The following is a 17120-nucleotide window of genomic DNA, read 5'->3' as shown; positions in this document are numbered from 1 at the left end:
CAGTAAAGTAGACAGCAAATAAAACTCTGTATGTAAGATCCAATGACGCAAAGTGACCTCACTCCTGCGATCTGACGAGATCTCTAGAATGGTCCTGAGAGTAGGCAGGACACCCTGCTCATCTGACAGATGGCTCTCGAGTCTTCCCAGATTCTTTCTACCAAGCAACAAGCCTGGTGATGCTTATATAGCTCTCTGAGCTCACGATGCGTGTTTCACATGAGTTTTCAAGTCGTCTGTATATCTCTGTCAAAAAGCTAGGAAGTCGTAGTCTTATCCCCACTTTTCAGAGGAGAAAGCTGAGCATGATCAAGGTTAAGCATCTTGCCTGAGTTTGCTCAGTTGGTAGGTGGCAGAGTAGGGACTTAGAACCAGGATCTCTACTAGCTTCCTGCAGCCACCATGACAAAGTACCACAAAGGGGGCCTTAAAATGACACAAACCTATTGTCTCAAGTTCTAGAGGTTGGAAGTCCAAAGTCAAGGAGGGTCTCCCTCCCTCTGAAGGATGTAGGGGAACATTCTTCCCGGCCTCCACTAGCTTCTGGTGGTGGCCAACCATGGTGACATGGCTCGGCTCACAGTGGCAGCACTTGGGTCTCCACTCCCATAGCACATGGTCTGGAGTGTGACAGTGTGACTGTGTTTTTGCATGGCATTTTCCTCTTCTTATAGGGACACTCATCACACTGGATTAGGGTTTTCCCTGATGACCTCATCTTCACTCAATTTGATCTGTAAAGACTATTTTCAAATAAGGTCACATTTGCAAATTGCTTCAATGTACCTTTATAGGGGGACATAGTTCAACCCATGACAATGCCCCCCCAAGCCAGTGGCCTTGCAGCCTGTGCTGTGTGCACCCTGCTTCGTTCACCTCACCCCTTCTCTCCTCCCCCTTCTCTTCGGGAGGACCAGGGCTCCCTCTCCCGCAATGCAGAACACGGCAGGCTGGGAGTACTTTCCATTTTCTGCTCTTCCCAAATTATTACCAGCTACTAAAGTAGAATCATGAAATATAGGTGGGCTTTTTATCTTTTTTTATTCCCAGACAGTAAAAATCATTAGGGTTTGCTCTTAATTAGTTTAATTTTGAAGCTTCTAAATATTGATTTAACCTACACTCCTTGGTCCCTGCCACAGTCTCTGAATTATGCCTGTTATTGATCATAGATGAGAGCTGTCTGCTGGTCCCCCAGCCGGCATGCTGGATTCGGAAGGTATGGGTGGGCATGGAGGAGAGGGAGCCCCTACCCAACTGGTAAAGACCTTCCTTCCCTTGAAGAAGGGCTATTGTGCTTAAGCCAGGTGCCTGATGTTTTCTCTTGGTTTGGCTCAAACCCTAGGGAGCTTCATTAAGACGAAGCTGGGCTAGGGGCATAGCTCAAGTGCCTGCCTGGCATGCAAGAGGCCCTGTCCTATCCCCAGTACTTAAAAAAAGAAGTCAACTGAAAATCTCCTCCATTCCATCCTGATCTTAAGGAAGAAGGGAGCTGGAAGAAGGTGTGGGGTTGGTGTTTAGAGCACAAGCTTTGGCATCTGCTTCACCAGCTTAATGTCCTTGGGCACCATTGGTGAGATGGAGCTATGAATACAGTGCTGTCACTCCACTCCACTCAGGCCCCTACCCCAAGGTCTGGTTCACAGTCAAACTCCATCAGTGGCTACCTCTAACATGACTGCCCTCCCACTGGGAAGAGAAGACTGGACTTGGAAGCCTCATCCCCATCACCTGTTTGCCTGGATCTTAGGAAAGACACTCAATGCTCTTTCCACTAAAATGAGGGTCTTGGCATCTGTGAGAATCAAATATGTCTTATTTATTCTGCTATAAAAAAATACCCCACTCTGAGTGATTATAAAGATCAAATTTATTTCTCACATTTCTGGAGGCTGGGAAGTTCAAGATCAAAGTGCCAGTATCTGTGAGGACTGCTCTCTGCTTCCAAGAGGGTGCCTTGGATACTGCATCTTCACATGGCAGAAGGCAGACAGACCAAAAAAAGGAACAAATGCCCTCCTTTCATAACAGCATTAATCCATCCAGGAGGATGGAGCCTCCATGATCTGTATACCTCTACAAAGGCCCCACCTCCCAACTCTAGGTCCCGGAGATTGAGTTTTCAGCATATGAATTTGGGGCATACATTCAGACATACAATACAGGGTGGTGAGTATGGAAGATTTCACCTACAAGGTGCATCTGGTCTTGATAAATATGAATACTGATGACTATAGTGGTTACTGGCTCATCTGCCCTCTCCCACTGCCCTCTGCCTGCAGTTATCATGTGCAGACAATGTCCTCTCCACACTTGCAGGACCTACCAGGAATGTCTCCTTGGAATTCACTTCCTTTGTTTTTATCCCAGGCTCTCGGCTCCTGGTGCAGAACATCTTCTTCAGTCTGCATCCACAGACCTGCTGTTCCAGGCAACACTCCCCATGAGTTTTTTAAAACAATTTTATTGAAGGACAATTTGTATAGCATCCAATTTACCCATCTTTTTGTGCACCATGTAATGTTTTTAAGCAAATTTCCTCTGATTTGACCAACTTCCTACATGAGGTAGAGTCGTGGTCTCCCCCTAGGTTGCGCCTTGCCATTCTTGCTCTGTGACAACTTTTATACCCTAATCCAGAGTTTTCTTTTGTTTTAAACCTGAGTCTCCATCTGCCCTACCTGTAATTTGTATCCCTAGTCCCTCGTATGCATGAAGTATCTGGTATACAATCAAGGCTCTGTTAATGCTCCTTGGATAGAGTTTCCTTGTGGCCAGGATGGGGGGGGGGCGTTCTGGAATAATCTGTCAGGGTAGTAACAATGGTGCCTATATATATATATATACACATACATATATGAATGACTGGGGATTTAACCCAGGGTTAAATTTAATGACAGGGGCACTTGACCACTGAGCCATATCCCCAGCCCCTTTTTATATTTTATTTAGAGAGATGGTCTCACTGCGTTACTTAGGGCCTCACTAAGTTGCTGAGGCTGGCCTTGAACTCATGATCTTCCTGCCTCAGCCTCCTGAGTCACTGGGATGACAAGTGTATGCTACATATATTTTTTAATTGAGCACTTCTAGGTGTCACTGTCCTTGATTTATAGATTTGAACCTTAGAGGTTATCAGGTGTTCATCAGAATTACCTGGAGAGTCTGTTCAACCACAAGTTACTAGGCCCCACCCACCCTCAGAGGCTCTGATGGGGGAGGGCTGGACAGGCCTCCAATTTTTTTTTTCTGGCACTGCTGGTCCAGGGACCATAGTTTGGGAACCAGTGCTCTAGCCCAACCCCTTCGCTTTTCCTATGAGGAGCCCAAGGCCTAGGGCAAGAAGGGACCACACTGCAAAGTTTGTCCCTGTATGCTGTGCTGTCTCCCCTGCCCTCCTCTGCCTCCTCTGTGAAGAAGCTGGACGAGAGGTGGAGAAGGCAAGAAGGGGGAGTTGGGGGACTGCAAGAGAGAGTCTTGTGCGGTTGGGGAGGGACAAAGGAAAGGACTGGGTGAGGGAATGGCCAGGGCAGCCCTAAAAGAGGTGGTGAGAACTGACAGGCCATTCTCACTGCAGTTAGAGGGGGAAAGGATAAAAAAAAAAAAAAAAGCACCATTGGCCTCAGCTGCAGCCATTTATCTCGGTGGCCTGCCCGAGACAGCTGACAGAGGGGGAAGGCGCGAGCCCTGCGCGAGACCAAGGCTCCTTCCGCTGTGTGATTTATCTCTGAGCTTCATCTGGCAAACCTGCTGATGAAACGAGTCTCCTTTTCTCTCCGCCTCATCAATTTTCATTCTGATTTCATTTTCCTTTTCCGTTAGAAGGGTTTGGCCTTTCTCCGTGTTTAACTGGCCTGCTCCCTGCTAGCTCTGCCCCCCTCCCTGCTGCGCGGGAGGGTCTGTCCCCCTGCACCACAGCCCTGAGAGAGACTGAAACTCCTCACAAGCAGCACTTACTCCTCAGCACTACCTCCTTATCAGTGTGGGGCCACCAAGCCCTGCCCCTGCCCTCAGGCAGCTTACAGTCAGAGAGGAGCCAAGCATCATCTTAGAGGGTAGAGGGAGCAAGGGGCTGATTAATGGAGGGGTGCAGAGGATCAGGGAATAGTCACAGAGGTGCAGTATCAAATGAGCTTTGGAGACAGAAAAGAATTTTCCAGATATGCAATCAAGGAAGAGGACCTCAGGGCAAGGACCCTGTGTGTGCAAAAGGCTTGAGGACAGGAAAGAGCATTGCTTACATCTCTCTGAAATTGTCCCTCTCCTTTCCCTGTCCTGCCCCTAGCTCACAGTGATCTACTGTAGCTAAGGGGGCATCCCGAGGCCCTGGCTATGGGAGGGAGCCTTTAATGCCCACCTTGTCCAGATCCCAGGAAGGGAGGCTAGAGAAGCTCATGGGTCAGCAGCTGGGCATGACTGCCCATCTGGCTGGTGATTGTGGCCAAAGTGGAATGTCTGTAGGATGTCATCAAGCTGGAAGGTTAGAACCCTCTCTGAGCAGCCCTCTCAATCCTTGCAGGGAGCTCCTGAGAACGGAGGCTCTCTCACCTACATGGGAACAGCTGCAGCTGGGTGGTTTATTGGCTGAGCACTGTATCAGACATCAAGGGTCTACCCATGCACTGAGTCCTAGAGCTGTCCTGAGGACTGGAGGGCCCAGGGCATGCTTTTGGTGACACAGAAGAGGACAGATTTTCTTAGGAAGGAGTATGAGCCTGCAATGGAAAAGCTCAGAAAAAGAGGGTTCCCTGATCACCTAGGTCAAAGGTGATCTAGAAGACAAGATGCAGCCCCGGGTCTCCAACAAATTGAAGTGGATACAAGGGAAAAAAACTGGACTGAACCAGCTACTGTGTAGACATCCTCTTTAGATTCTCCGTGAGGCAGGTCTTTCCCCATCCTGTAGATGAAGAATCCAAATGAAGATGTTCAAGATCTCAGGGCCAGCCAGCAACAGGACTCAGTCCATATTTAACCTCTACCCTGAGCTCCCAGAGAGGCTGGTGGAGTGTGCAGAATTCTGGAGAGAGTTCCAGAAAGGTGAAGGTTAGCATAGGATTATGTGAAATCCAGGGGCAGAAACTTGACTCAGAGATAAGCGCCTTCCTCACCCTGAGGCCAGTGATAGGGGAAAAACTCATGTGGCCATGGAGGGAAGGAGAGTGGGGTGTGTGCCCAGGGAAGACAAGCTCTTCCTGTGAAGTTGGCAAGGAAAGAGGCAGAAGGGTCAGTCCAGCCAGCCCACTTCCCAGGCGGCGGGTCCTTGGGGCTCCTGAGCTCTGAGACAACCAGCCCCTGCCCCCTGCCTTGCGCCTCCTGGCCCTTCTTTTCTTCCTTCCTTCGTCTTTCTCCTTCAAATTTTCTCTGAGCTCCTACTGTGTGCCAGCCTGTTGCAAGAACTGGCAACTTAGAGCACAGCTGCTGCGCCAGGGAGCTCACAGTCTGCAGGGAAAAAGCCAGGTACTGATGGAGGGACCTAAGCACCCCAGGAGAAGGCACTGGGGGTCAGAGACAGCTTCCTTGAGGATGGGCAAAAGCCCTGGCAGTGAGAGGAGGCAGGCTCGACCTGGAGCTGCTCTCCATGGCCCAGCAGGCTGGCTCGGCTCCCCTGCAGCCTGTTTTGGTGCAGTGCAATCAGACGGAAATGACTGTGTGCTACCTGCTGGTGCCCTCCATCCTAATTAAGAAATAACGAGGCAGGCTCCCTTCCAGAGATCCAGCTCTCACGCCCTCTGCCGGGTCAGCCAGGGACCTGGCCTTGTGGAGAATGCTGCCCGGCGACAGGTCCCTTCCTCCCCAGGCCCAGGAAGGGGTTTTTTACTGGAACCCTAGCCCCTGGCACCCAGACTGGAGGGGAGGGCAAGGCCAGACAAAGGAAAACTCAGCTCCTGTCCAAAAGAGGCCCCCACCTGCCCTGCCCTGCCACCCCGGGAGGTCAGGTAAACTCTGGAAACAGAATCAGCCAAACAGCCAAGACTGGTGAATGAGACCCTTCGGGGGTCCATCTGGTTCTTCACCTACTAGCTGTGGGTCTAGTCCCTTAGCTTCCCTGAGCTTAAGTTTCTCATCTAAAAAGCACTTTCCTCACAGGGTTATGGGGCGGGGCTGGAAGGGAACGAGGTGCATATAGTAACCAACAAATGGACATCTTAATACATGGAAGCCCTCGGTATTGTCACTTGGAAGGGACTCACCTCACCAAAAGAGATGCCCAGAGGCTCTTAACCACTGAGCCACATCCCCAGCCCTTTTTAATATTTTATTTAGAAACAGGGTCTCACCGAGTTGCTGAGGCTGGCTTTGAACTTGCGATCCTCCTGTCTCAGCCTCCCCAGCCGCTGGGGTTACTGGCATGCACCGCCGCTCTGGGCAGAGAATAATGATTTTTGAGGCCAGGTGAATTCTGGCACTTTGCATCCTGTCCTGTTCATAAGTGGGTGTGTCTGTAAAAGTGGGGCTTGGGAGGAAGCACCTCAAACAACGCTTAGTCGATGCACATACATCTCCTATTCCACTTCATCTTTTTAAAGATGCATACTGTATCCACTTTAAATTGTTTTTGTGGCTCACCAAATACAGTTTGGTTGGGTTCCCAGTTCATAGGAGAACACCCCCTAACCCTGCAAAGAAAGTGAGCTGCCAGGCCCTGGATACCCAGGAATGGGTGGCAAGCCATGCTTTCCTCACAGGGCTCCCAGCCTGACTGGGTAGACAGACTCCCTGCAGAATGTTAAGGAAGGTTCTGTGGGGTCTGTTCGGTCTCAGGCAGCTGTGGGAGTGATCAGGGACCTCATCAAAGAGAAGGTGGCATTTGGGTTGGTGTGTTTGATTGACAGACAGGACTGGGGATGGAACCCAGGGCCTCCTGCATGCCAGGCAAGCCCTCTTCTCCTGAGTTTCACTCCTAGCCTTGGGATGGGTTTTTATGATTCAAGAGGAGTTTGATGGTTGAAGTTGGAGAAGGGTATTCATGGCAAGGTGTGGAAGAGAACAGCAGTTTGCTGGGTTGAGCATCATGTGTCTGAGAACAAGAGGGTCCCCCTGGAGTGAGCAGCAGAACACAAGAGAGGCCCCTCGTAAGGGTCAAGAGCAAGAATGGAAAGAGAAAGTATGTATGTGGAGGGGGTGGATCAAGATGGGGATTTCCAGTCCTGGGCACTGGCCGGGGTGATGCCAACTGGCAGAGATGGGACCAAAGAAGCAAGAGCAGGTCTGGTGGGAGGAGATGTTGGCTTTGGGACAAGTTGAATGTGAGGGGCTCTGAGACATCTAGGGCTAGGAGTATAGGGCTGGGCCTCTCCTTCCCAGTCACCTCTGATTTGTTCTCCTACTTAGTGCCCCAGAACTTTCCAATAAGAAGATCTAGGTGCCTGGGGGCCAGGAAGTCACCAGGCCATCTTCCTGCCTCAAGGTGGCCTGGCATAGGCAGGCCCAGGTCATAAGGAGTTCAGCCAGAGCTGGGGCCCTAAGGTGTAAAGCAATGTCTAAACTCCAGAGCAGGAAAAAAGGCTCAGGATCTCTTTCTGCTGACCACGGGTTACATATGAGATCCTGAGAACATGGCGCACTCTGAGGTAGGAGGATGAATTCAGTGGATTTAAAGTTCCCCGGTGCTAAAGTCACCTAAATCTCAAAGTCCCTGGGTCTCAAGTAGTGATGGAAAAGGAGAGAGCTTCAAAGATGAACTGACTGATGGGGGTGGGGGGGGGTACTGGCTGGGAGGGGGCTTGTGGGAACTTTCTGGAGTGCTGGGAGTTTTAATATCTTGATCTGGGTGGTGGTTGCCGGTATCTGCATACCTAGAAATTCATTGAACTTGGGGGTTGTGCCCTTTGCACACTGCTGTGAATATTTTATACCTCAACATTATAAAAGTATTGCCAAGAAATGAAAGGCCACCATGGGGGCAGGGTGGGATGAAGGGCACTAACAGACACTCCCTGCTTCTCACTTCTGTAGTCCTAACTAAAGCATTTGAAGCTCAGAGGGTTAAGTAATTTACCCAAGGTCACACAGCAGACAGCCAGGGAGCCAGGCTCCCACCCTGATCGCAAGGCCGGGGCTCTCCCCCTCCACCATCCCCCTTGGCTTAAGTTATTTATGGAATTCAGACTCTGGAAGACTAGATAAACGCTGAGGTCTCCTCCAGCCCCGAGGTTCTGCTCGTGTGTGATTAAATGAGAGGTGGGAGTGAGGGGCCCTCTCACCTCCCCGGAGGAGCTGGAGGCCCAGCGTGCAGACGGAGGGCCGGCCTTCCTGCTCCTCCTGCATCCCTCCCACCCGGCGCTTATCTGCTGCCGAGGAGGCCGGAGTTTATCAACGCTACACTCAATTATGCTGCCCATCTGTCTCCGCAGCTCAGGGGGACCTGGCACCGAAGCAGCCAAGGCCAGGCGATCCATCACCGCCTGCCGTCCTCCCTCTGGACCCTCAGCTCCCAGGGGCTGGGGCGGGGCACCAGGAGGAGAGGAGGGGAGGGAGAGACCGTGGGCGCCACCGCCTCCTTCTGGATGCCAGGCGGGAGCACCGGGCTGTGCTGGGGGCGCCCCAAAACTCTTCCTTTAGAGCTTTGCCAAGGGGCGTATTCGGCCGGGGGGGGGGGGTCCAGAGGATCAATTGCACACTTCCTCTTCTAGAAGCATCCGAGATGCTCCCTGTAGGAAGTGCTTCACCTGGGTTTGCCTCAAAGCCTTTCCAAGAGGAAGGGCTCAAGGGCCCTGCAGATGGGAGTCAGGTAGATTTGTAGACCCAGGTCCGTCTCTAAAGGAGTTTGTCTCTAAAGGAGCCGGCCCTGCACTCTGCTTGGGCAAAGCAGGCATTGATTCCCGTGGGCTGGGCTGGTGGGGCAGGTTACACAGTAAAAGATGCAGGGCTGGAATTCTGCCCCGGCTTCATAGAAGCTGTGCAACCTGTGCAACCAAATCACTTAACCTTTCTTACCCTCGCTCGCCTCCCAGGCAAAATGAAACTAATAATTCCTATTTTCCCTACACACAGGGTTGATAAGAGGATTAAATAAAACGCACATGTGATCTACATGTTTTCCTACACTTGGTGCTCTGGGGACACAAAAAGCATGTAAGACATGGGCCCTGCCACAAGGAGTTTGCATTCCAGTGGGGGAAAATGTACACGTGATGGTCTGAACTCCTGATCACCCAGGAGATTGTAGATAAAAGACAATTAGCTTTCTCCGCAGCTCCCCGATAGGAATTGCTAATCAGCCTGCAGGCGTGGGCCATGTGCAAGACAGCTGTAAATGGTGATGGCAGGTGAGTGGGCAGCTCCCAGCTCCATCCTGGAAGGGGCTGTGTGTTCAGCAAGGAGAGGCAGGACTTGTCTGGGCCTGTGCCATGCCAGGGAGTCAGAGGGGCAGTGTGAACAGGAGTCACCAACCCCTGCCTCTCCCTGGATCCCAGCGCCCAGTTCTAGGCTCTGGGTCCATAAGGAGTGATCTCTGCCTCACCTAGATGGCCCAGCAGCCCCAGAGGCCAGAGGCGGGGAGCTGCCTGGAGTGGAGCTTTCTCAGTGGTTTCTGGGTCCCCTCTGTGTCATTGAGCGCTGACTCAGCACTTGGAACAAAGGTGTTGGAGGAGGAGAGAGAAGCCCTGGCCCAGGCAGCATCTGAAGGTTGAGGACAGGCTGGGGCCCTTCCTGTAGAGCCCTCTCCACTTGGGAACTGTCTTGGACTCACAATCATTTTGAGGTTTTGGTGCCACACCCAGCATGGCACCATTTGAAGCTGTGACATGTGATCTATTTCAGCCCACAGCTCCCACCCACCCACTTCGCCCCGCTCCCCCAGCAGGCAAGCTTAGTAGGAACTTGTTGAGTCCTAGGATCCAACTTCAACAACTCCTTCTCCTCCTCCTCCTCCTCCATTGGTACCAGGGGCACTTACACTGAGCCACATCCCCAGCCCTTTTTTGTAGTTTATTTTGAGACAGGGTCTCATGAAGTTGCTTAGCTCCCTGCTAAATTGCTGAGGCTGGCTTTGAATTCACATTCCTCCTGCCTCAGCTTCCCAAGCCGCTGGCGTGTGCCACCACGTCCAGCTCTAGGATCCAGTTTTTTTTTTTTGTGCCCTGAGAAGCCCTGTAGCTGGAGAACCTCCCAACCTGGGAGACATCCAGAGGTCTGTGTGCAACACACCCAAACTGTTTAATTCCAACAACAGTCTTCCACATAAGGGAAGGGATGCTTGAGAAATCAAGTAGCTTTCCCAGGCTAGTGAGTGCTACAGCCAAGTTTTGGGTCTATTTGCAGGTGGATCTGCTCTATAATGCTAGGTCTGGACAGGTCAGTGCCCTCTGGTACATCAATGTGCAGAAGCTTAGGTCCTGTTCATTGGCAGGGACCACTTCAGGACTCAGCTGCTTCCTCTCTGCCCCCATTGCACATCACAACCCACCCCCCCCCATGGCCTGTCCCTGACCCCAATCCCTGGCTTGGGCGGCTGGGCTCCCCAGGCTTCCCGTTGCACATGTGTGCTGGCATGTGAGCACATGTGCACACGTGTATTTGTTTCCCCTGAATTTGACGTGTCAGCACACACACCCCTACGCAAACCTCTGTGCCTTTCAAGTCATGGTTGTTTTTTCCACCTTCAGAAATAGCTGCAGAGGAAAGTGGGAAGCAGTCGGAAGTAAACAGGCACACTGCTCTCCAACTCAGGGAAGGGACCCTGCCTCCAGCTGCTCCCTCCCTAGCATCCTGGAAGCCCAATGGAGTGGCCAAGAGCCCCTCTGGGGAGTTGAGAGGTTGGGAGCTTGGAGGCTTGCTGTCCCTTCTTGCGAAAGTTCTGGGCTTTCCACACTCCCTAGTAAGGATAGCAACAGGCACCAGCCTCCTGCTGCAGCACCAGTGCACCCCAGGCCTCGGGGGCCCAAGGCGGGTTGGACCCAGACTTGGGGGCAGAGAAGCCGGTGTAGCTGGCACAACCTCCAGACAGGTTGCTTCCTCTCTCTGGCTGTGTGCCAGCTACAGGGCTTGAGCTAAGGCCTTTGGCCTCTTCTGAACCTCAGTTTCTTCATCTGCAAACTAAGGATGTGAAAGCTTATCTCTTAGGCATGTCATGAGGGTTAAGTGAAATGAGATGTTCAGGGTCTTCATAGAGTCCTGGCCAATCAATGGTAGGTGCCAACAGTGTTTGTGCGTTTCTCTGGTAACCTGGGACTGAAAGTCCACCTGGAATCCGTCTCCACTTAGGAGTCAGACCAGGCTAAGAAGGAAGCATGGGGGTCTGACCTGCTTTTGTTTCCATCTTTGGTTCTAGATCAAGGCTGAACCTGCCTCCAGGGCGGCCTGGCCTGGTCCTGGGGGGAAGCGGATTGAGTCCTACAATACGTACTCACTGAGGACCTGTCCCATGCTCCTGGCACAACAATTAGCACAACAGTTAGCAAGACAGGTCTCACGTTGGAGAACTTTGCACAGATGTGGTCAGGGCTGTGCCCGTGGGAACGTGGACACTGTTGGAGCAAGAGGCCAGCCCCTCAGTCTGCAGGGGTGGAGGGTTAGGAGAAGCTTTCTGTAGGAGGTGATGAGCTTGAGTCTTGAAGAACAAGTAGTTTTCTAAGAGACAATAAGAAAGGGTGATGTGTCACTGTGACTTCAATCTGGAAGACTTGTGCACAGTGGGTGAGCAGGTGGTAACCAGAAAAATCAGAAGTAAGCTGGCCAGGCCAGGTCTCAGAAGGTTTTCCCAGCAGGGCTCAGACCCAGGCTACTGAACCCTACAACCTCCTGGGTCACTGTGGCAGCTACTGGGAAGGGAAAGTCCCTGTCTCCAGGGTGGGAAATGGCCACAGAGAGAAGCAGTCCCCCCCCCACACACACACACACAACCAAGAAAGCCTAAGCAGACTCCAGGCAGGACCAGCCCACCTCCCCAGCCTCTGTGGATGTGGGATCAGGGTTCTGCTGTCCTTCCGCTACAAGGTCTGGGGAGCGCATTCCAGATTTTATAAGCTGGGCTTGTTTCCACCACCCACTTCCCACCTACAAAACCAAGGGGGTCTCTAGAAATTCTCATTGTATCTGGCATTTACCAAGTGAGCCGGGAAGGGAAGGAGGAAAAAGGTAAGAAAGGCTGAAGAATCGATTCCACATCTCTGTGGGCTCAGAATGACTCCAAAGACAGCAATCCCAGCTTGTCCACACTCCCTCCAGACACTGCCCCCTGACCCCTTCACTATCCCAGGGCTCTTCCTGGAGGACTCAGTCAGCTGCTAGCCAGGTGGTAGAAAAGGACACCAAAGCCTAAGGACAGTAGGACAGAACCCAAGAAGCCTGGCTCCAGTGGTCCCTCTGCTGCCCCTTTGAGCAGAGAGACTGGAGGAAGGGGGAGAATTTACTTCCTGCTGCTCCTTAACTCTCCACCCTCTCCTTCCAGGGCTGCCTGTGACGGGCCATGGCGATGAGGGAACAGGCCCAGACCCAGCACACGAGGATGAGGAGCCACACCCAGGAGGGCACAGAGTGACGCCCACCCATGCCCACATAGAATGACTGTCCTGAGACGGCAGTTCCCCAGGCCCTGGCAGGGCTGCTGACCCTCAACCTGCAAAACGCAAAAAGCAGGACTGGACTCTACTTGTGGATGGTCCCCTGTCCCCCAGCGCCATCATGAGGCTCCTCGTAGCCCCCATCCTGCTAGCTTGTGTGGCTGGTGCCACTGCTGCTGTGCCCGTGGTGCCCTGGCATGTGCCCTGCCCTCCTCGGTGTGCCTGCCAGATCCGGCCCTGGTATACGCCTCGCTCCTCCTACCGAGAGGCCACCACGGTGGACTGCAATGACCTGTTCCTGACGGCGGTGCCCCCGGCACTCCCTGCAGGGACCCAGACTCTGCTGCTGCAGAGCAACAGCATCGGCCGCGTGGACCAGAGTGAGCTCGCCTACCTGGCCAACCTCACAGAGCTGGACCTGTCCCAGAACAGCTTCTCGGACGCCCGTGACTGTGACTTCCGGGCCCTGCCCCAGCTGCTGAGCCTGCACCTGGAGGAGAACCAGCTGGCGCGGCTGGAGGACCACAGCTTCACGGGGCTGGCCAGCCTGCAGGAGCTCTATCTCAACCACAACCAGCTCTACCGCATCGCCCCCAGGGCCTTCGCGGGGCTCAGCAACCTGCTGCGGCTGCACCTGAACTCCAACCTGCTCAGGGCCATCGACAGCCGCTGGTTTGAAATGCTGCCCAACTTGGAGATCCTCATGATTGGTGGCAACAAGGTGGACGCCATCCTGGACATGAACTTCCGGCCGCTGGCCAACCTGCGCAGCCTGGTGCTGGCGGGTATGAGCCTGCGGGAGATCTCCGACTATGCCCTGGAAGGGCTGCAAAGCCTGGAGAGCCTCTCCTTCTATGACAACCAGCTGGCCCGGGTGCCCAGGCGGGCCCTAGAGCAGGTGCCTGGACTCAAGTTCCTAGACCTGAACAAGAACCCACTGCAGCGGGTGGGCCCCGGAGACTTTGCTAACATGCTACATCTCAAGGAGCTGGGGCTGAACAACATGGAGGAGCTGGTCTCCATTGACAAGTTCGCCCTGGTCAACCTCCCCGAGCTGACCAAGCTGGACATCACCAACAACCCGAGGCTATCCTTCATCCACCCCCGCGCCTTCCACCACCTGCCCCAGATGGAGACCCTCATGCTCAACAACAATGCTCTCAGTGCCTTGCACCATCAGACGGTGGAGTCCCTGCCCAACCTGCAGGAGGTGGGGCTCCACGGCAACCCCATCCGCTGTGACTGTGTCATCCGCTGGGCCAATGCCACGGGCACCCGTGTCCGCTTCATTGAGCCACAGTCCACCCTGTGCGCTGAGCCCCCGGATCTCCAGCGACGCCCAGTCCGTGAGGTGCCCTTCCGGGAAATGACGGACCACTGCCTGCCCCTCATCTCCCCCCGCAGCTTCCCCCCCAGCCTCCAGGTGGCCAGCGGAGGGACCATGGTACTGCACTGCCGGGCACTGGCTGAACCAGAACCTGAGATCTACTGGGTCACTCCAACTGGGGTTCGACTGACACCGGCCCATGCGGGCAGGAGATACCGGGTGTACCCCGAGGGGACCCTGGAGCTGCGGAGAGTGACAGTGGAAGAGGCAGGGCTGTACACCTGTGTGGCCCAGAACCTGGTGGGGGCTGACACTAAGACAGTCAGTGTGGTGGTTGGCCATGCTTCCCCCCAGCCAGACAGCAATGAGGGACGGGGACTGGAGCTGCGGGTGCAGGAGACCCACCCCTATCACATTCTGCTCTCTTGGGTTCCCCCACCCAACACAGTTTCCACCAACCTCACCTGGTCCATCGCCTCCTCTCTCCGGGGCCAGGGGGCCACTTCTCTGGCCCGCCTACCCCGGGGCACCCACAGCTACAACATCACCCGCCTCCTTCAGGCCACAGAGTACTGGGCCTGCCTGCAAGTGGCCTTTGCTGACGCCCACACCCAGTTGGCTTGTGTATGGGCCAGGACTAAAGAGGCCACTCCTTGCCACAGAGCCCTTGGGGACCGGCCTGGGCTCATAGCCATCCTGGCTCTCGCTGTCCTCCTGCTGGCAGCTGGGCTCATGGCCCACCTTGGCACAGGCCAGCCCAGACAGGGGGTGGGTGGGCGGCCTCTCTTTCCAGCCTGGGCTTTCTGGGGCTGGAGTGCCCCGTCCATCCGGGTGGTGTCTGCACCCCTTGTCCTGCCTTGGAATCCAGGGAGGAAGCTGTCCCGATCCTCAGAAGGGGAGACACTGTTGCCACCATTGTCTCAAAATTCCTGAAGCTCGGCCAGTTCTCAGCGGTAGAGAAATAACTAGGACTACTTTTTATCAAAAGGGAAGCGATCTGGGCCAGATGCCCTGCCAGGAAAGCGGCAAGGGCCCACGTGCTTGAGGCCTGGCAGCTGGACCAGGACACAGGGGCTCTGTGGCTCCCAGGGGTTCTCCTGAGGCCTCCAAAATGTTGCTCTTATCTTCTGGGGTCCTCTGCTGCCATTCATGAGGAACATGTCCAAGGAACAGGAAGGACTCTGGCTAGAGCCTCCCACCTCCCCATTATCTACATGCCCAGAGGCTGCTGGGCCTCTGCTTGGCTTTCCCCTGCCTGTGTCCCCAGGCCCTGGCCCACAGGATACACCCCTTCCTCTTCTCTTTCTTTGTACAGTCTCAGTTGCTTGCTCGTTCCCCTCCTGGGCAAGGGCTGAAGGAGGCCTCTCCTTCCCATCTTGGGGGATCACCCCAAAGTGGAAGTGACCCCAGCTGGGCCTGAAGGACATTTGGGGAGAGGGATGCCCAGGAACGTGTCATCTTGGCAGTCTGGGCTCTCTGGCGCTGACTTTCTATAGGCAATTTTGTATCTTTGTGGAGAAATGTGTCACCTGCCCCCAACCTGATTCACTCTTTTCTCCTGTTTTGTAAAAAATAAAAATAAACAATCATAATAACAACAATGATAAGGGATAGGGGGACAAAAAATGAAAAGAAAAGCACCCTTTGCATTCTGAGCACAAAGGAAGAGCTCTCTGTCCTGGGATCTCTTCAAAGGCTGACAGTGATGGGGGTGGGGAGTTTTTCCTTTTCAGTTGAATTCTGGTCTCTGGGTCTGCTCCACCCCCAGAGAGTCCCTATAGCTATGAGCAGGAGAGCTAGGGAAGAGGGACAAAGAGCAGGAGAGGCTAATGATGTCCAGCAAAGAAGAGAAGGAGGAAGATCACACTGGAAGCTAGGAGAGGGGTGGAAGAGAAAAATGGAGACACACATAAAGATGCAGAGAGAGAGAGCGGAAATTTCCATCACCAAACATGGTCCTGCTTCTCCTTCTCTGATAAGCAATTAACATGCCAGTGCATAGGAAGCACTTCCCTGCCTATTTCTAATTAAACAAACCCAAGAGGCAGAGTCATGCAGAGAATTGCAAATCATCAAGACAGCGAGAACTTTGGCTAGCTGCGGCAGGAGGGGGAGTGGGGTGAAGAGGATTTGAGGAGGGGAAGACTGTGGGATAGGAAATTGCTGCATTTATCTTTCCTTTCCATTTCAGCATAATTTGCAATGAACTTGGTTTGCTTTTGTGTGTGTGGTGTTTTGTTTTGTTTTAACGGATTTGACTTCTGACAACCCCATGTGAAGAAGAACATCTGTCGGGAAGCCAACTGAGCCAAGGGCAGGGGGGCGGCTGTGGGCCAACAAGAGGGTAACACCAGAGCCCAAGGCTCCTGGGTGACCGTGCTCTGTTTCTGAAACAGACTGGGAAAGGAATGGGTTTCCCAAGACTGAAATAATGTGACTGTGAGCTTTAGGGTCCCCCTGTGATAGAGAAAACATGTGGCAGACTTGTTGGAAGCCAATTCTAAACCACCACAACTGCAAATGTATACACGTCAGACCAGGGACAGACAGAACACCAGGGTCCACAGACCTAGAACATGATCACTCACCAAAGCCAGAAGGAGAGGCCGAGGCAGCATCCATAATCACCAAGAGCAGGGATCTGGAGACCATTAGCAAAGGGCTGTTTTAGAAAGTTCCTTCCTCCTGGGCAGGGCTGCCATATTTAAACCTGCAATGGAATCCCCTGTGGGACTTGGTAAACCCAGAGAAGCCACATCCCTGCCCCAGACTCTTTCATCTACAACAGACGGGTGGGGCCCAAGAATTGGCATTTCTAACAGGTTTTCAGGTGATGCTCATACTGCTAGAGTGGGGACAACACTTTGAGAATCTCTGGTGGCCAGTCTGCAGTGGCTAGAATTTTTGACACTTGCTCCAGGCCTCGGCTTTTTTTTATAGACAGCAGAAGGGAGTTGGGACAGTCCCTCTGCCTCTTCCCACTCAGCCTCCATTTCAATGACACCCATTCACAGATGCTCTTCTAAGGCATATGGTCTTCAGGGAAGGGTGCAGATCTTTCCACATCTATCCATGCTCCCTGTCCCCTCGCTCACCCAACAGACCCTCCTGCCCCCTCCCAGGCTGCTTTCCAGATAAGCTTTGGAATCATCCAATCCACATCCTACCGTTATCTGCAGCTGGCCTGGGGGGGGGGGGTGTAGCCTATTTGCTGCCCTCCATGATTAGGAAGCTCTATAGGGAAGAGGTGGGACAGGGCCGTGCCAATCATAGAGAGCCAGAGTCGG

At 53.4% G+C, this 17120-nt stretch overlaps 1 protein-coding gene across 1 annotated transcript; it reads left to right on the top strand.

Moving 5' to 3' along the window:
* Nucleotides 1-11910: 11910 nt before the first annotated feature.
* Nucleotides 11911-15434, top strand: Lrrn2 (leucine rich repeat neuronal 2). Its single transcript, XM_015483912.2, has one exon. The coding sequence runs from the start codon at nucleotides 12628-12630 to the stop codon at nucleotides 14764-14766; it is 2139 nt and encodes a 712-aa protein (XP_015339398.1). The 5' UTR covers nucleotides 11911-12627; the 3' UTR covers nucleotides 14767-15434.
* Nucleotides 15435-17120: the final 1686 nt, after the last annotated feature.

Source organism: Marmota marmota, unplaced genomic scaffold, assembly GCF_001458135.2.
Source record: "Marmota marmota marmota unplaced genomic scaffold, marMar, whole genome shotgun sequence".
NCBI classification, from domain to species: domain Eukaryota; kingdom Metazoa; phylum Chordata; class Mammalia; order Rodentia; family Sciuridae; genus Marmota; species Marmota marmota.
The sequence above is the reverse complement of the archived record's forward strand: the minus strand, read 5'-3'. Positions and strand labels throughout refer to the sequence as shown.